The sequence below is a fragment of the Phalangium opilio genome, unplaced genomic scaffold (genome assembly GCF_054372755.1).
Source record: "Phalangium opilio isolate 3A_F unplaced genomic scaffold, DU_Popi_V2 ptg000209l_1, whole genome shotgun sequence".
Taxonomy (NCBI): Eukaryota; Metazoa; Arthropoda; class Arachnida; order Opiliones; family Phalangiidae; genus Phalangium; species Phalangium opilio.
In genome coordinates, this window is record NW_028324217.1 from 10,094,516 (window position 1) to 10,114,842 (window position 20,327).

General features: G+C 37.6%; 2 protein-coding genes and 1 pseudogene across 5 annotated transcripts in view; all 3 read right to left on the minus strand.

Annotated features, from left to right (window-relative positions):
* Positions 1-20,327, minus strand: part of LOC149619049 (uncharacterized) — a 58,513-nt gene that overhangs the window by 34,367 nt on the left and 3,819 nt on the right. The gene's annotated exons all lie outside the window — the stretch shown is intronic.
* LOC149619055 (uncharacterized) lies at positions 10,350-11,963 on the minus strand (annotated as a pseudogene). The gene is made up of 3 exons (XR_016375317.1): positions 11,691-11,963; positions 11,470-11,626; positions 10,350-11,384 (listed from the first exon to the last, which is right to left on the minus strand). The product of XR_016375317.1 is annotated as an uncharacterized LOC149619055 (transcript).
* Positions 17,836-20,181, minus strand: LOC149619056 (uncharacterized). Of its 2 annotated transcripts, XM_089855241.1 has the most exons (3): positions 19,233-20,181; positions 18,490-19,146; positions 17,836-18,426 (listed from the first exon to the last, which is right to left on the minus strand). In XM_089855241.1, exons 1-3 carry the CDS (start codon positions 19,276-19,278, stop codon positions 17,978-17,980), a joined length of 1,152 nt encoding a protein of 383 aa, XP_089711367.1. In that variant the 5' UTR covers positions 19,279-20,181; the 3' UTR covers positions 17,836-17,977. The 2 variants fall into 2 exon arrangements, with proteins under 2 accessions (XP_089711367.1, XP_089711366.1); XM_089855240.1 differs by having other exon boundaries at positions 17,836-19,146.

Genomic DNA, 20,327 nt, shown 5'->3' on the forward strand with positions numbered 1-20,327 from the left:
CCCTTCGGCGTTTTTCTCTGGCGTTTTACTGGCTCTAAAAGTTTGCGGTAAGAACAATATTTTATAGTTATCATAATCTTCGGGGTTAATTTGTTTAGGCTTTTCAGAGATAATTGGTTCAGGCTTTTTTTTCGGCGGATCAACCGGCTGCGGAAACAAGGGTTTTTCATCAACCGGTGGTGGGGAGGGAGTCGGTAATACGGGTAGCTCTGGAGATGAGGGGGGTGTGGGCGAAGGTGTGGGTGTTAATGGTTCAAAGGGGGCGAGGGGTGGAGTGGAGGGTTTTGGGGGTGGTGGCGGAGAAGAGGTTTTCGGGGGCGGTGGTAGGGTTTGTTTCGGGGCTGGTGGTGCTGGTGCCGGTGGAGGAGAGGGAGGTTTTGGGGGTGGTGGCGGAGAAGAGGTTTTCGGGGGCGGTGGTAGGGTTTGTTTCGGGGCTGGTGGTGCTGGTGCCGGTGGAGGAGAGGGAGGTTTTGGGGGTGGTGGCGGAGAAGAGGTTTTCGGGGGCGGTGGTAGGGTTTGTTTCGGGGCTGGTGGTGCTGGTGCCGGTGGAGGAGAGGGAGGTTTCGGGGGTGGTGGCGGCGAAGAGGTTTTCGGGGGCGGTGGTAGGGTTTGTTTCGGGGCTGGTGGTGCTGGTGCCGGTGGAGGAGAGGGAGGTTTCGGGGGTGGTGGCGGCGAAGAGGTTTTCGGGGGCGGTGGTAGGGTTTGTTTCGGGGCTGGTGGTGCTGGTGCCGGTGGAGGAGAGGGAGGTTTCGGGGGTGGTGGAGGAGAGGAGCGTCTCGGGGGCAGTGGTAGGGTTTGTTTCGGGGCTGGTGGTGCTGGTGCCGGTGGAGGAGAGGGAGGTTTCGGGGGTGGTGGCGGAGAGGAGCGTCTCGGGGGTGGTGGAGGAGGGGTTATTTTGGGTGGTGGTGAAGGTTTTCGTTTTGGAGGAGGGGTTATTTTGGGTGGTGGTGAAGGTTTTCGTTTTGGAGGAGGGGTTATTTTGGGTGGCTGTGGTTGTACAAATACTACGGGTTCAGTCGTAGCAATAGGTATCGGAAGAAAAGGCGTAGTTCGCGGTAAAATAGGTATAGATGGCGGTACAGGTCTATATTCTGGCTGGGGCTTTTTTCTTATCGACGGAACCTCGTGGCTTGTTTTACGTTTAATGGCAGCTTTAGGAATGTACTTGTAATCAAATTTTTTTTTAAAACTATCTCCAACATTATCAATTTCGATTTCCACGTAATTATTAGTGTAATTTAAACTTATATTTTTAGCATGCTTTGATACAGGATATTTGGATATATATGGAACATCTTCGTAATTATTCTCTTTAAATTCAAATAGCGTGGTCAAGGGGGAATCAGCTGGTATTTTGAACCGTATGTTTTCCTCTCCTAAAACTTGCAGGTAAACGGGAAAGTTTGTATCTAACTGTTTTCCCAGGGCCCCGTCTTTATATTTATTCACTAATTTAAAAGATAATTTGCCTTTTAAATACGGATGACTGTTTACATCATCATTTAACAGCTCGACAAAATTTTGGGGTAGTTCGTACTCTTTGGTCTTGGTATAACGATTGACAGGTATCTCTATTTTTTGATATTCAACAGGCTCTCGAACAGCTGCATAGTTGCCATGGTTTGGGTCACTTACAACCTGAATTTCAAACTTGTTAAACTCTTCGCTTATATTCACCCAATGATTTGGAAATATGATTTCTGCCAGCCCAACTTCATAATCGCTACTCAAGTTAAGAGGTTGATGCAAATAATTTTTAAAACTTGATTGGGTATTGTTTGGGTATATATCTAAACACGTATTAGACGCTAAAGTTAAAAAAAAGTCGTCATTCATGACTAACGCCTGTTTATCAACTAACCCCAACTTCTTAAACAAACCTTATTTTATACATAAAAAGATCGGCCATAGCTCGGTAGACTGGCCGGGATTTGAACTCGCCACCTTTTTAGGTATTACATTAGTAGACCCTGCCTTTAACCACTGAGCTATGGACGATCTTAAAATACACGCCGTTTATCTTCATCAAAAAAACTTTTAAAAATTCTTAAACTTTTAAAGTCGTTACCCTTGAAAAATCTACGTAGCTAGGTAATTGACCTTACCCGATTCCGATAAAAAAGACAACGCCCTGACTAGTTCGAGCCGGTTTTCAACTTGTTTGATGCCGTTATTATATAAGACGTTGGGCTTTAATAGTACGTTTCAGGGTGTGGTCGACAGGGTGTGGTCGGTAAAAAATAAATTTTTTTATCTAGAGAACTTGTTTAATATTAAATCTGCTCTCGGTCATTTAGTATATAAGCTCTGTGTTTCGCGGAGAAAGTTATCAGTTGCCCGGCTATGCTCTTAAAAGTCCAAATAAAGATGTCTTGCTTTAACTCGTGCCGCTTTTGTTGGGTGAGTAAAGACCGAACTCAATTTTCCAACGGAAAAGGGACCAATTTCGATTTTTCTAGCTGTCTTTTCTCAGGCATTGCCTGAAAAGGGACCAATTTCGATTCATGGGCTAGATTTACGTAGCTTTTCGGTGCAGTCTCTGCTTTGCTACATGTGGCTGCACAAAAAGTTGCGTAAATTTGTGTGAAGTCGCATTTTTTTTCGCGGCCCACCACTCAACGTCGGCCATAGTTCGCGACCAAATGCAAGAGATTTACGTCAGAAATCCGGAAAATTTGGTCACGGATGATGTTGAGGAGGTTCATGAATCGCCCTTCATTGCAGTGTGATATGCGTCCATACAACGGACTATTGCAATGAAGGAAAATCGAGTTTAAATTAAGTCCTGCTACTTCTTCCGCCGCAAGACTTAATTTGACGTGTTTTCCATTGGTCTCTTGAAAGTTGCGTAAAATTTGTGTGAAGTCGGCTCAGCCATTAGAATGCACGAGCAAAGCCTTTTGGTTGTGGTTCGATTTCTTTCGCAAGGTCGGGCTGACACTGCAATGAAGGAGAAGTTCTGGCTCAAACAACCAGACCAGAACAAGACGACCAGACCCCACAGTGGCTCGGATGTAACTTCCTTCGGGAGGTAAAGGGTCAACGAAGAATTTTATAGGACATGGCCCGTACAACCCGACAAGCCCTGCCACCGCATAAGGTTCTGCGTACCCTGCACCAAATGGAGCACGTTCTCTTCAGTGAGGCCTTGACTTCGATGTCCTTCTCAAACTTAACAGCTGTTCGCTCGATCAACGTGGATAGGATTCGGAGCCGAAAGGCCCAAGATCTTCATGAATCAATGGAGGCATGTACCACCAGAGTGCCTGAAAAAAAGCTAGTGGCCGACGCCCCGCTAGAGTGAATGCCACGTTGATGTCGTGAAATTGTTAATAAAACGCGGCGCTAATTACGATTTAAAGAGCGGCTTTCAGTTAAGATTTTGACTAAAATATCAAGTTTTGAAAATCAAAATGTCACTTTGAGCAAGATGCTTTTTACGCCAGAGATAAAAACAACTACCTTCAAAATTTCGATTTAAAGACATTAGCGGTAAAAGTAGCGGTAAATATTTCTGGTTTTAATTTAATTTTTGTTTATATTTATATTCTTGTTATTCTCTATTTATATTCTTGTTATTCTCTATTTTATTGTATATATTATTTGGTATTTGTTATTAAAAAATCTTTATTTATATATTTGTCTTTGTTTCTCAGACATACTTTAAAGGTTATTTTTTATGGCGGGAAATTCAAACAAGAATCTTACAAAATAACTAGACTGGTTTATTAAAAGAACTACAGCCTCCGAGGGTTAGCCGAGCTTGTTTTGGGGGGAAAAATGGGTAAAACCCCTCTAAAGAGTCATAGCATGCTGGAAGGTAGGGTTGATCAGGTAGGAGTTTAGCTTAATCTTTGTTTGGAAGTTTGGTGGATGAGGAGAGGGCGGCCATCTTGGGGTGGCGGCCATCTTGGATGTCTGCATATCTAGGTAGTCCCTACTACTCGCGAGTAGCTTGCGTCGTGATGCGCGTGATCGAGTGGGCTATGGTTAAACCTAGGAGCATAAATGTCTGAACTACTTTCAATCGCCAGTTTGCAAGTCCATCAGTCACTAGTAAACTAAATAGTTATTGGCGAAACTTTGATGTCCGCGTTTTTTAACACAGGCTCTATGGCCATTGTCATACTTTCCCTCTCATCCACATTTGCCGTTACATATAGTTTTACCGTAAAAAATTGTTTTATCATTATTGCACTATGTATATACTTATTCAAAACGCGATGATAACAAATACATACATCGAATATATATTTTCGCCATCAATAATGTTTACAACATATTTACACCAATCGAATTAAATTTTGATGTCTTCTACGGTAAAGTTATATCAGGCATAGATGGAATTTTTGAAGCAGGAATGGAGAACAGAGGTATCTGGGCGCGCGTCAAAGTCCCGGACCCCCTTCACCGGGGCGGGGGGTATGAAAGAAGAGGCGGGTCATAGCGACAGAGGTAAAAAGGAATTGCATATTTTTCGCCGTTCCCGTTAGCAACGTCATCAAAACGTAGTTTAAGTGAGCCAATAAGATGATCTTAACTTTTCGTTACGTGTTGGCGGGAGGGGCTCTATACTGGGCTGAGTCGCAATGAAGACTTATCGTTCTCCATTCCTACTTCTAAAATTAAATCTATCCCTGGTTATATGTAACGATATTAACTTTCTTCGTATTTGCATACCGTCGGTAGGTGTCCACCTCATATTTTCATGAGATTTAGACACATCGTTTCGTTTAATTAAAATAACGCATCAGGCATTGTCATTAGATGTAAAATGAATTCCAATTTTTGCTAACATACATAAAGTAACGAAATTTTTACATGGTGTAGTACCAAAAGCAAATAGATTACAACAGTATGTGATTTGGTAATACCATTCTCTCGATTCATTTGAGAAATGATACCGTCGCAAGCGCAATCGCATTTCAATAAAACATCAAAAGTTTCCAGTTGTTATTATTTTCGCAATTTAAATAAATGTTGGGTAAGCTATTTACGCAGTTGTAAAGATCATAAAACGTGTTGGTTAAAGGTTGTTGATTTTCGTAAACAAGAACATTAAGAACGAGATCGATTAACTTGTTAAATATTTTAATATTAATACATTGAATTACTGTCCATCGATAAGAGATGTTCAGCGTCAAGGTCTCGATTTTCTACGTTCTTTGGCGATGACGTTCATCGTCCAGGAAAGCTTTAAGTAGAAATTTTAATTCAATTTTTACTCCTTTACGATATGAGAGACCAATTTCAAAAAACATAATACCTTTTTTCCAGAAAAAGAAATTGACATATTTTATGAATTTAAGAGAAATATTAGTCCATGTTTTTGGTTTTTTTCAGCTGGTCAATGTCCAGAGCATTGCGGAAATATTTGTCCCGATTCTCCTTGCGACAATTGTCCCGAAGATACCACTTGTTGCCAAACGGTGCCAAACAGTTGCAGTTGCGAAACTTTGAAATGTATTTGAAGTAAAGAATGTTCCAAAAGTCGTTAAATTTGTAGCAACTCTCTTCAAAATAGCAATGTCGATTACAACAGGAGTTCATAATAACACCCCTTCGGGGGGGGAAGTATGAAACTGACCATAGTGCTAATGGTAAAAATCGCGAACAACAAGATTCTGTCGTTGCGCCTAGAAAGGATTAGCCTGTTTATGGACATTCAACCTTACAGTACATTGTAGTGGTATCTATGCTCCTTGGTTTTCGTTCCAAAGCTTCCGTTGGCTGGGATCTCCGTCGAAAAGAAAAATGGCGATATGGTGGACGTAGAAACACGTTGCAATTCTTATATTAAAGATACTGCGAATAAATTTGTGCAAACCGTTTTAATTTAACCACGGAATTCTCACTCACACATATCACAACAAAACATTATTGACGATCGTTTAAATGTTTTGTAGAAAACTAGAAACCCCGACTAAAAACCAACTTCTTAGCCAAGGCTTAATTCACACCGTTCGGACAGAAGCAGACGTGAGCCATATTCGCTCTCAAAATCACAAGATGAAAATAGTGCTAAACCGGAAGTGTGTAAGTTAATACGCTTGGGCGCTAAAAAATGGGGTAACTATTTCTTTGGGAGTTAAGCGGTGTATGAATCCGCTGAGCTTTACGGCGAAACTTTGTTGTTACGGCTGGTTATAAATATGATTTTTTACTTCCAACTGCAAATGGGAATCGTTTCTTTAGTTTAAACCAATTCTGGATAAAAAATACAAGAAAAAAAGCCGGAGGAAGAGCTTAAGTTTTTGACATCAAATTCCATGAACACAAGGTTAGATCAAATTACGAAAAGGCTTGGTTTCAACGTTACTGCTATTGAAAATTTAACCATAGTACCATCAAATGTGGATGAGAGGGAAAGTATGACAATGGCCATAGAGCCTGTGTTAAGAAACGCGGACATCAAAGTTTCGCCAATAACTATTTAGTCTACTAGTGACTGATGGACTTGCAAACTCGCGACTGAAAGTAGTTCAGACATTTATGCTCCTTGGTTTAACCATAGCCCATTTGATCACGCGCATCATGACGCAAGCTGCTCGCGCTAAAGCTAAATTACCGAGATTTGTTTTAAACGTATCTAGTTTTATGTGCTCTTCTATTGCTTTGATAACCTTACTTAAATCCGTATTATACCTTCAAATGCCTTTTAAAACATTACCAGCTACTCTGTCCTGACTACAAACACAAATCGAGGAAGTTCTAGCATACACAATAGCAGACGACGGTAACTGCGTAACCGCGAATTAACACAACTTACACAAGACCTATTTTAAGGGAGTGAACAGGACTAGTATAGCTACGCCAATAAAACGGTCAACTACGGCGAAACTCTGATGACTCGCGACTTTTGGCCATTTTCATACTTTTCCTCTCATCCACTTTTGGTACCATGAATTCATTTACTAACATGAATGTCCATGTTAAGCATTCCCCTGTAGTCCACTCTCAAAAAGCGATAGGAGGAGCCAAATTTTCGCGCCACTCGTGTGACGTAAATTTGGTATCCAATAGGAACCATACCGGAAATTCTTCTTCTTTCGGGCGTGTCTTACCGTTTATTATTAAGCAGACAGTTCTTTTGGATATTGGTTAATCTACCTGTATCGGGTTGTCGTTTGTCTCACGTAATTTAGTTGTTAACATTTAACTCATAACATGATAGTATTTTAAAATGGCAACAAAATGTAATCCTGAATTTGAACTCGTAAAAAGCATTATATCGAGTGCTTGTACCGTATTTGACGACTTGAATGTAAGGTTTTTTCAATGTTTTTTTTTGTCTTTTTAGTGACAATGGTCTTGATTTTACCTGCCATACTCTAAATCTTTGATAACATCAAAATTAACAAAACATACGTCACTCGGAGAGATAATAAACAAAATACCAAAATATAACACCTAAAACCACGATAAACCTATAGAGCTATTTCAGAGGGGGTAATGGCTACGTCACCAATGCTATTTGCCCATAGAGAAACCCTCACAAAATGGCCGCCCTCTACACTCAAAGGCAGGCCCAATTTTCGTAGCAGACGAAATTTTTCCCCCACTGAAATAGCTCTATAACACGCGAGTTTCGTTGCTAAGCCTATGCCTACTGTTAAAACGCGTCGTCTGCTTTAAATATAACAACTGATCGCTTCTTCCCGTTCGCAACATCTTTTTTTTTAAATAGGCTCCTCCTACTGCCGAGTAAGAGGCGATGTATGGTAAGCCGGAAAGACATTCATGTTAGTAAATGAATTCATGATAGTACCCTGGTTTTAGGTTGGGCATAAGCCTTAGGTGCAACAATTAATAACTTCTATTTACACGTACCTTCGCTACTACAATATAATTAACTCAATGATGCAGAATAATGAAATGTATTCTGATATTTTCAAGCAGCTACACCAACTACAAAAGTTCATTAGATGTATTCCATAAGTTTGTCACTGGTTACTGAGAGCTTGTTATGAAGTGACGTACGTGAAAGGTCTTAGATTCTCGTAAAGCGTCGAATGGTGGGGCGCTGTCACAAAGTAAATAGGAAAATGAACTGCAAAATCGAGTGTAGTCAATTCTGTCTTGTCGTTCTCGAAGTAGCTCTCAGTAAGCCTCTAGCATTACGAAGTGTCATACTTATGAAACATATCTTATAAACTTATGCAACTATGGTACTCCATAATCAAACTTCCCTCCTACAAGCGTGACATTATAGTGCATTAGTGACGTCATAATACTTGTAAAGCATTGTCAAACTTAGTAGACGACGGGCTTGACGTCCTTGAACATTGGTATCGATTTGTTAGAGTAAAAATATAACTGGATATGATCTGGCTTCGTTTTAGCATGAGCACAATAGCAATTATTGTATTTATTATTATAACGCAAGTGCAAAGTTTTAGTGCAAATGCAGACTTACTAGTTTATGCGAGACAAAGAAGAAGAAAATCAAAATGGTATGGAACTATTTTTCATATCGGGGTCCAAAGATGTTTTGATACGGTGCTTTTGAAAACACTCACGTAACTTTAAAATTTGTCGCTAAAAATTATGATAAGTTTATTTTTGTTGCAGATTAGTTTGACTTTGTTTTTATATTTTGTTTTAATTCCGGTGATTTTACGAGCTTGTATTAAGATACCTGTGCTGTGCGCCATTGCAAAACAGTTCAATTGTTCAATTGACAGCTGTTTTAGATTAGATTGTCGTCAAAATTGTTTCGGAACTTGATCCATTTTGAAAAAAATCTAGATAAGGGTTAAAAAGCTGCAAATAATGTTAGTTAATTTATGAACTTTCAATGTACTATAAATATATTTTAGCTTAGATTCGTTTAATTTTTATAGAGGATCAGTAGATCTTTATTTGTTAGTAACTGTTGGCATATACAACAATACTTGTGGGCTTGTGACTGAAGTATTTTTTTAACATAAGGTCATGCCTCAAAAGAACGCCCTTTTCCTAAATATAAAAGGAAAGATATTAAAAAAATAAATGACGAAGTGGCGTGTATTAAACCGAACCACTTAATACTACGGAATTGGTTGAACTCTCACAGGCTGAGAGAGGTAAGGGTTCAGTTTAGCAGACGCCACCAAACCAATGGTGGCGCAGTGGTCCTCGTTTTTAAGACTAATTAAATGCTAATTATTTTGTAATAAGGCATCGTGTATACTTTTAATATTTTTCCTTTCACATTTAGAAAAAGGACGTTCATTTAAGGGATAACGTTATGTTAGCTAACCCTTTTCTTTAAGTCTTGAATAAGTTCAAGATCGCGTGAAACGTGGATGACATTGAAAGTGACATATTTTCGAAAACTTGTTACCTGGATATAAGACTTTCCTTTTGTCAACTAACGTGTTCAATGCGGCTCTATAAACTTTGATCTGTTTAGGTAATAGAAACAATTTGGCATCATCCAAGAGTACAATTTTTCATGACATGAGAAGTATTTTTAATTGATACAATTTATAGGCCTAGTATACAAAAGCATTACTCATAAGTTTTGAGATTTGGAAATAACATAGCTAGTGTTTATAATGGTTCCTTTTTAATGACGAAGTCCTCGATCTGGATTCTCAATCGTGGATAACAAAAAACACCATATTCTGCAAGTTGCTTCGGAGATAACCTTTCCAATACAACATAGGAAGCTCGCAGTTTGAAGTTTTGTAGGGAACATCTCGTACCTTTATGTTGAAACAAATCGTATTCATTTGCAAACGCGGTTTTGCAAATGTAGCACTCGTAAATGACAGGTTTCACATCAGTGCTTGAACAGTTTTCATATCTTCGCGAAGTTTCGAAGTATTTGTCATACAAATGATTAGATGTCTCGTGTGCACGACGGGATGTTTCGGAAGGGAAACACAGATGACATTTAGAACACTTGAAAGATTTAGCACGTAAGTGTAACAATTTATGTCTTTTCAGATGTGAGCCACATTTGAAGGCGGAACCGCATTCCGTACATTTGAACGGTCTTTCATCAGTATGCACCATTTTGGAGTGTTTCTTTAACGAGTAAGGTTCTTTGAAGGTTTTTCCACACTGTTCACAAGGAAAGGGCCTTTCGTTCTGGTGAACATCAATCTTGTGACGATTTAAACTGGTTTTGTTTTTAAATTTAGCGTCACATAAATCGCATTGAAATGATTTAGTTGTCATATGAACTCCTCTCTCATGTTTGTTTAAAAACGTTTTAGTTTGGAAGGAACACTCGCAATGTTCACAATTGAATGGTTTATCCTCCAAGTGTGTAGCCTCGTGCAAATTTAGACTCGATCTCAATTTGAAAGATTTATCACACTTTTCGCCTTTAAATGGTCGCTCCGAAGAATGAAGAACCTTATGATTTTTTAGATTCTGCAATCTTTTAAAGGTTTTATCGCATTCACAACATTTGTGGAGTTTCAAGTCAAGGTTGCAACTAGAATTACACAAATCATATTTGGACATGTGCGTGAGTTGATGTTCTGTCAAAGTAACTTTCATTTTGAAAGCCATCTGACACACTTGACATTTAAATGGGCGTTCGGACGAATGTTTGACTTTATGCGAAGCCAATCAGCATTGCGTTTGAATGCCATATGACAGACTTCACATTTAAATGGACGTTCGGACAAGTGTGTGAGTTTATGTTGTGCCAAGCCTTTTTTGCCTTTGAATGCCATATAACACACTTCACATTTAAATGGACGTTCGAACGAGTGTCTGAGTTGATGAACTATCAAATTATTTTTCGATTTGAAGGTCATCTGACACACTTGACATTTAAATGGACGTTCGGACGAGTGTTTGACTTTATGCGATGCCAATTCAGAATTGCGTTTGAATGCCATATGACAGACTTAACATTTAAATGGACGTTCGGCTAAGTGTATGAGTTTATGTTGTGCCAAGACCTTTTTCGCTTTGAAGGTCTTCTGACACACTTGACATTTAAATGGACGTTCGGTAGAGTGTATGAGTTTATGTTGGTCCAAGTCACTTTTGCCTTTGAAGGTCTTCTGACACAGTTCACATTGAAACGGGCTATAAGATGAGTGTCTCACCTTATGCCTTGTTAAATATGAATTATAATTAAACGACAAGCCACAGATGTCACATTTAAAATGCTTCTTAGCATTGTGTGATTGTCTGTCATTCATTAAAGGTGATAACTTCCTTTGTTCCTGATTCTCCGTAATTTCTTCCGCTTTGTCAGTGTTTTCAGCTGGGGGATGAACCGAATCTGCTTCTTTAGAAGTGCTAGTCTCGTCATCATCGTACTTAATGATGATTGGCCATTTCACTAAAACGTTTGAAGGCGTTTCCGAATTTTCCACCTCATCCAAGTCCGGCTTCTCAGTTTTTATGAATTTAATTGGACGAAACATATTCTACTAAATGATATTAATTATTTTATATTTCTTATCTCTATGAAGATGACACCGAAATAAAATTACGCTCCAGTCGGTTACAACTCACAAATTGTCGGTTTCAAAAGGCGTACACAGAGGCCATAGCGATATATTTCATCATTGGTCTTGAGATATTATTCTTCAAAGTAAGCTTTCGCTCTCTTATTAAAATGGGATGTAAATTTTTGTTTGACTTAATAAGAGACGTTTTACTAATGGAACTTCTGAAAATACCTTAATTTAATTAGATTCAATAATCTGAAAAGTGTCAACATTATAGATACGTACAAACACTGCGTAAATCTATTGAAAGTTGTTGCCGCTAAGTAACGCTGATGTTACCCATATTCTACCCAGAAAACTGTGTACCTCTCGCTTGGGAAATGGGCATTGGCACTAAGGTAAGAAAGAAAAAGTTAAGAGTTAAAATGTTTCACAAATTCCGAAAAAAAAAGTTGAATTGAAATTAACACGGGAGGTATGTGGGCCTCAATGATTCCTGGTTCAGTGCATGGAGTAAATTAACTTTTAAATAAATCGTAAATACAGGAAGAAAATTAACTTAAATCATAAAAACAGGAAGGATATTTTCAAATAAATGCGTGAGAAAGGCATTTATCGCGTGTTTCCTTGTATTGCTCTAACACCTGCGAGGTCAAAAATCGAAAGCTTCACGCAGTTTCAACCAGGAAGAGAAAAGTATCTAGCGAGGGGTTTCGATACATACGAGTACCTGCATTTACAATACTATATACGTTTTTGACTTCATAGATGATGTTATAGGCGCGAATTTTCAAAATATAAATTTTAATTGTATAACACGAATTACATAACGTAAACGGAATAGTCCAGGAACAGTCGACTATTATCATGAAACAATTCAGAAAATGTTTGATAATAATCCCTATTCTATTAATTATGGTATGTAAATTTACTGAGCTTAAATGATAATTTCAGAGTACTCAACTTGGCGGGTGCACTAGATTTAAGATGTTACACACTTTTTCGCGTAAAATATCTACAGTCTGAAGTCCGAACCAGCGTGGGAAATAAGGCGGTGTGGCACAGGGCAAATGACCAGTTTAAAAATTAAATCGGAGGGGGTCAGTGGTCCACGAGACTACTAAGAAAATTCAAAGGTAACTAGAGTCAAGACATTAACTCAAATATTATAATTATTGGTCCCGTGGACCCCCACCCTCCAGTTTAATTTTTAAACTGGTCCAAGCAGTTTTAAAACTGGTCATTTGCCCTGTGCCACCGCCTCATTTCCCATGCTGATAGGGACAATGGAATTCGGGCTTACCTCCACCCCAGCTATACAGAGTTCTTACAAGGACCCAGGAATCCCGGACCTTTTCCCCGAACTTGGTACCTAAGATCAGAAATGTAGTCTGGCTTTATTCGGCGTTAGATACTAAGGAATAATTTTTGTCCTGTTCTATAAAAATCTTCAGATTCGTCTCAAAATCAACTCCGTGTGGTTTCCAAGACCTGTGCTAAAGATTGTACAGCACCCAACAACGATCTAAGGTTATACAGTATTTCGCATACACTATTAAGTTAGGAAGAGTGCCACATAAACTTCAGATATGCCTGCCCAATTCAATATTCGTTGGATACAGTGACCACGACACTATAAGGTGCCATTTCTAATATAGCTAAATTGTTTCACTTTCCGTAAATCGTAGAAAATAAAAACAATCATAAATAAACCCATGTAGTAAAAAATTTCGTTTACCACAAAAGCTAAATCCATCAGGTTACTGATCTATTGAAGGTGTTACCGATGTCTATGGAATTTAGAAAGTAACATCACCGCGACTAACCGCCTCCTAGAGAGGGAAGGCCTTCTATACATGTAAATATTTACCGGTTCTGACGTCGTAAAACTGAAGGAAGTCAGGGACAATATATACTCATACGCGAAAATCAAACAATGCGAAATTCTGCATTTATACCACGAGTTTAATATTGATTCCACACTCCTACAAACACTTATAAGATACGTTGCACAATTCGTTTTAGAACCCAAGCTTTATGCTGAATTTGAACTTGTGCCACGATCTTTGAACGATCAAAGCTGTCGCTTTTACCAATCCCCTTTACGATTGCATTATCCATGGAATCGCGTGCACTGCCTATTCGTGTGCATCCCACTAAATAACTAACAAACTAAATAACTAGGTATGTTATTTCATAATCAAGCGGAGTAAAAATGTGGAAATTTTTCTATGAGAGTTTCAAATACAGTTTAATTCCATTCTGATCGTTGACATAAACCTCTTTTATCTTTTAAGATTACTTCCACCTTGATGCTAATTCTCCAATACGTTTATTCACATGACGAATTACTTCCTGACGCTTCAAATGATATTTCGGAACTGTGTTTAGATCGCGATATTCAAATTGAATGTGAGAAACTAGGAAAGGCAATTTACAAGAACTTCGCGACTGCTACAAGATACGACTTTGCAAGATCTCATGTACAAGCACTAAAAGATACCGGAGATTGCGAATTGGTTCAAATTTACGCTTACAATCGCCATGGCGCTAATAATCCACCTCCAAGACTCGTTAAAAGCGTGATTCAGACATTACCAGCCATCATTAAAAATATTTTGAACAGTCATGATTCAGGGAAAAGTATATAAAATTTACAAAAAATAAATTTTCAAATTTGCCAAGAAACAATTTTTATCAAAATCAACTTCCCAGGAATGAATCGATATTTATGTAAGCACAAGGTAATAGTGAACTAACATTAATGATGTCATTATTACCTTGTGATTTGTGATATCAGGAATACATAGATTTCTTCTACTATGTCATTTTCTGGGCCTTTCTGCTTGAATTAAAAGGGAGGAGGTGTAGAAATAGTCACCCCTGACGTATTATATTTCAACTTGGTAACCACGTGATATTGACCCGCGCCATGACTCCCGCGACCCATGATCGCCGAACCCAAATGTAAACAAGTTCTCTTTGCGTGTTGTGAACGAGTAAACTTGGGGTCGACGGTGGTCCTGTATATGCGAATAGCCAATCAAACGCGAGGAAGGTGGAGCTGGCGGTTTTTCAAAGTTTTAAGCCCTTAACTTCAACAAAGAGAATATACCAAGAGGAGCAGAAAGTTAAGCCTTTCACAAAGCTTTTGAAAAGCCCGGCCACGATTTTGGAGGAACTAGATCCGGTTTTTGTTGATTGGCTAAGCAGCGACGCCTTTTATTGGTTAAATTATGTCGTCTGCACGGTCTGCTTATTTTTGATGTTGTCTGGGTTGACCGTTGACGTTCAAAAGGTAATTAATAATGATTTTAATTTGATAATTTTAAGAATACGTGAATTGAAACTTATTTTTAAGATATCTTTGGTGTTTAGTTAAGCGTTTTTAGGCTGTTATATCAGAGAAAATATGTAAAACCATAGGAACTTACTGGTAAATGTTAACATATTCAGTATTGTTATCTATTGAGGATAGATTAGTAATGAATCTTTTAAAACTATAAATCATGCAGGTGATTGATAAAATTGAAATGTCTTCTCCAAGATATCGGTGTTGTTACGGTGCTTGTTTGAGACAAGGTCCCAAAAATATAAAGAAAATGCAAACATGTTCGCTTCAAGACAGTTTTGTACGATTTCCATCACCTATTAGGGAGCGAGCAAAATGTGAGAGATGGGTTGAGGCATGTGGCCGTTCTTTCATTACATTAGCTGATATCACAAAATCCAGTCAGTTATGCGCTCGCCATTTCCACGGTTTCTGTGGCCCTACAGTTGAAAATCCAGATCCAGTTCCTTTAGTTGATATTTTATCTCCTGATATTATAAAGACTCGAGTCAATCCACCCAGTGAAAGTAGAAATCACACCCTTGAAACTGTTTTCGATTTGAAAACCATAACCCCTCAAATCGGATGGGCTTTGGAAGTTTTTGAAAAAAGAGTTACGTTTAGGAAAATACTAAAGAGCTCGGCAATTATTGAATGTACTATCACGAATAATAAAGAAGTATCGGTAATATCTTTAGAAAAATGCATGAATCTTAGTGGCATTTACCCAAATTTTGTTTTGAATGACAATGGTGATATTTATGAACTGCTAAGAAAACTAAACAAATTTAACGTTTGTGTTGGAAATGATTGATTCATTTAATAAAAAACGCAAGAGTAAACAAAACCGAAAGGGGTACTACTGCGATAAAGTACAGGCAATTTTCAGTGACGATTGTGACCGTTTAATTCCTGCGACTAGAAAAAGGTGTTATCCTTGTGGTCGATATCGACGGCGCTTAAGAGAAATTCGACACTCTACAATTTCTAATCATGTTTCACAAAAGAAAAAGAGAAGAACCTCGGTATTGAAGAAACATATCACCATGTCTTCAAACTGCGAAAAAACGAAAGCTGCTATTTTATCCATGAAAAAAATATTTGAAGACAAATTAAAAATGGAACCAACTGGATCATTTACAGCAGTGTTTCCTAGACAACAATTAAAAGCAATGCATAGATCGAAATATGGCATGAGATGGGACAAAACATTTTTAAAGCAGTGTTGCTATTTGAAAAACAAATCTAAATCAGAGTATGAAGTACTTAGAAAGTCAGGATGCATTTATTTACCAAGTACAAGAACTTTATATAATGAACAGCACATTGTGACTTCTAAAACGGGTTTTCATAAGCAAAAATTTGCTGAAATGATGAAAACAACTTATATTCTGAATCGACCAGCCTGGGACCGATATTTTGTAATTCTACTTGATGAAATGAAAATCAAGGAAGACTTAATGTGTCATAAAAATAATGGATTTTTAACTGGATTCAAAGACATCAATTATGATATGAATACCCTTGATGAGAAGAAAAGAGCAGTTATTGGAAATGAAACACCACCTTTAGCAACCCAGGTTTTACAACTAATGTTGCGAGGTATTACCAACGATATAAAAATCCCTTTCGCGCATTTTGCAACGACAGGAACCAGTAGCACAGAAATATACAGCTTAATGCAAGAAGTAGTAGCACAGAAATATACAGCTTAATGCAAGAAGCAGTAGAAAAACTTGAAAATTGCGGGTTTCGCATACTCGGAGTTGTTGGTGATGGTTGTTCGTCAAATCGAAAATATTTTAAGATGTGTGCTGAATCAGCAGCACAAATTAGTGAAGACGGTACCCCAATAACATTTTATGCACCAAATTTGTTTGCTAATGACGAAGAGCGAAACATTTACTTCATATCAGATGCACCTCACCTAATAAAAACTACACGAAACTGTTTTAGCAATAGTGTTAAAGATTCCAAAATACGAAATATGTGGAAAAATAATGAAAACATTTCATGGAGTGTCATACTTAAACTTTACTATTATCAGTTGCGGCGCAAAGGAGAGTTTAAGCACGTTTCCAAATTGAACTACGCTTACGTTTTTTTAAATTCATATGCCAAAATGAAAGTTAACTACGCTGTGCAAGTAGTCAGCGAAACCGTCGCTTCTGCTATTGAGCATTGCTTTGGACATAATACGTATCCAGAAACCGTTAATTTCATTCGTATATTCAACAAATTTTTTGACATATGTAATGTCAAGAATTGCAAAGATGGATTGCAAAAGAGGAAGAAGGATAAGTTACCATTCACTTCCATAAATGATGAAAGATTAAAGGTAAACCCTGTTCTTTTTTTTTTGTAGGCATGCACAACGGTTAATGATAATTATTTTAAATAATAGTGGTTCGAAGAGGATGTCATGCAGTATCTTGATGATTGGGAAGAAGATGTTTTTAATCGACCCGGCAAATTTTCTGCTATTCAAAGGGCAAAAATGCTACTAAGCAAAGAAACCATTGAGGGCTTGAAAATGACAGGTAATATAGTTAACAAAACCTTTATAAATTAGTAATCTAAACACGTTTTTTAAACTAGCCAAGTCAACTGTAGCAATTGTTAAATTCCTATTAAAGAAAGGTGCACCCTACATTCTTACACAACATTTAAACCAAGATCCCCTGGAACAATATTTTGGGAGAATGAGAGCCGCCTTAGGAAGAAATAGTAATCCATCTGTATGGTTGTACCAATCCAATATAGACAAGCTTGAATCCCTTAAAGGGTTTGTTTTAGAAGCATTAGGAGGAAATACAGAAATTGACAAAGAAGGAGTCAATTAAAAAAATTTATTTGTACTATCACACGAGTAAACACATTATACCCAGAATAAATTTTAATAAAAATAAGTAAAAAACAGACTTAACATTGGGTTTAAAATTTAATTCGTTGTTATTTTATACTGAGACAATTTTTCACTAATTCGAGCGCTTTTGCGAGTAGCCGTTTTGAATGTTCCTTCAACCTGGGTCAACGACCCAAAACTGTTTTCTCGTCTCTTTGTGGAAAGCGATTTTTTGTGACAACTTTGACTAGAGTTAAAAATATCACTTTTGCTTTGTGATGAAAATATATCATCCTTTAAAATATGATTTGAATTAATAGGATCGTCTTGAGATTTTCTTGGGGGATTAGGAACTTCTTGAGGATCTTGACATTTTCTTGAGGGAATAATTTTATCTCATTTAAATTTCTTGGCTTTAAGAATTTGTGGCGAATTTTCTTTCTGTTCTGGGGACAGCTTAACCAGTGGCTTAGCTTTATCTGCCTTACGGAATAGTGTTTTTGATTTACAAGGATCTTTATTGCCTTCTATGTTTTGAGAAATCTCCTTCAATTTTGAAATCGCAGCATCACTTTTTTCTTTGATTGACTTTCTTAATGCTTTTTTAGCTTTAACAGCTTCTTTGGTATCATTTTGATAATGTTCCAACATGTCCTTAACCAGAACCTTTCCTCGTGTATTTAAAAATGTTTCTGTTATGTGCCTAAGCCATTTCAGATCTTCATCCTTTACTACAATTTTCGTCCATTCTTCTAAAATTAGCCTGTCTTTGAGAATTTCTTTCCTAGCGTTATCTTTAATATTTTGCCTTCTTATTTTTTCTATTGATTGTGAATAATGACTATCTGAAATATTTTTCATTCTAATGACCAAGGCAAAAAACCAATCTTCAACGTGAAATAATCCACCTCGATTCAGTATGTTGATCCAGCGTTCGGATTTCAACGGCGGTTGGCTTTGTGTCTGATCTTTCTTTATTATGCAATTAACAATATCTTCTGGACAGTTCTTCCACTTCAGTGACCTCCCCAAATATCCAGCTACATATCTCAAAACATCTGCATTTCTGGGAATACCATTTCTTTTTTCAATCTCTCGCCAATTTATTTTCGTCTCAGTATTTTCATCTTCAGCTTTCAATGCTTCTTTGGCCTTATTTTCTTCTATTTTCTGTTTCAACTCTTCTATACCAATCTCAGCCAAGGCAATAACCGCGGAAAAAAACTTTCGGTACAGCATTTGCATAAAAGATTTTTGAAACGGCACTGAAAGTAGCCTGAAGTTTGGGCATAGCGAGCCAATTGTTAATCTTAATAGATCCTCATTTCGCTCTTTGAAACTTATTTTCAAAACAATGTTAAAAAAGGCGCTTTCTGTTTTGCTTTCAAGCAATTTAAAGCAAGAAATTTCTTCTTCTAGATGTTCTACGATGGTAGGTGTAATGATCTCCGATTTGTTTATTTCAGAAAAAAAAGAGTGAATGATTTCAGAATCCTCGGTATAAAATTCATCTTTCTGGGCTTCAAGTTGCACCAAACATTCAACCACAAGGATTCCATAGAACTCTAAATGATGACAATGTTATTATTATTTATTGACTCTTAATATTTCTGGCAGAAATAATTAATCTAGTCCCTTTAAACAAACTTACCTTCCATATTTTCTAACCCACCGCCGAGGTTTACCGACAGATCCATTCTCGAAGGAATATGTTTATAAGCAGACGACACGGTCACGTGAACAACCGGAACTAGTTTCTCCAAATTCAGAGCCGGCCCCTATTTCCAAAGTTTCTGCTCCTCTTGGTATATTCTCTTTGCCCACACCGAGTATCTCCTTTTTCCTCTCTCCTTAGAATAGCCAGTGTGTAGCCAGAGGGTACGGCTAATCCTCCCCCGTTTTCACAGTGGCGTCGCTAGGCTTTTAGTGGGGAATAATCTCCCAAATTTTTAACTTAACCCCCTCAAAATAATCCGTAAAGCGTACCAAAATATTGCTCGTAGCCCCCAAATTTTAAAGCAATATATAGAAAATTATATATATTAATAGATTCGTTAATTTTTATGATTTTATCTTGGTAGAGATGAATTTCTAAATCTAAAAGTATTAGTTTGAAGAAAGAGCAATAGTTTTAGAAAACCATTCAACATATGGAGACATGCAAATTTTTTCACGTTCTTTCGAAGGGAGTCCCAGTAGTGGAGATTAAAAGCAAACCAAAACTAAAACAAAACTTCAGACATTAAGACAAGTGAAATTCCTTCATCCACAATTGTTTCATAGTCAATAAATTCGGTTTCCTAAATGTTTGTATCTTTAGAATACGAATAATTTCACGAGAGACACAAATTTTCGGGTCTAAACATATTCCAATGAACTAATTAAGCAAACTTTAACTACTAATTTCTTATAATAACTTTCAAATTGTTGGCAAAGATTAGCCCCTCCCCCTAATTTCAAACCCTAGCGACGTTTCTGCGTTTTCATCGCCCGCTCGTATCTCAGGTATAACATTTCTGAAACCTTCACCTTACAACCTTTTGTAGGACACCCAGCTTAACATCGGACATTCAAGCCAAAGGTCCCGGATTCGATTCCATATGGTGCGGTGGAGAAGAAATATAACAATTATAAATTTAAAAAAATCTGACATAAAACTATGAATTAACCACTAAACGCGTAATATCAGTACTAAATTTGACATTTTGACATTTTAATTTAAAAAATTACCAACTCTGAAACTTTG

Coding starts and splice junctions, on each gene's coding strand:
- LOC149619056 (XM_089855240.1), bottom strand. CDS start 19,278: ATGGATCTGTCGGTAAACCTCGGCGGTGGGTTAGAAAATATGGAAG. Junction 19,147..19,232: donor TGGGTTAGAAAATATGGAAG/GTAAGTTTGTTT, acceptor GTCATCATTTAG/AGTTCTATGGAATCCTTGTG.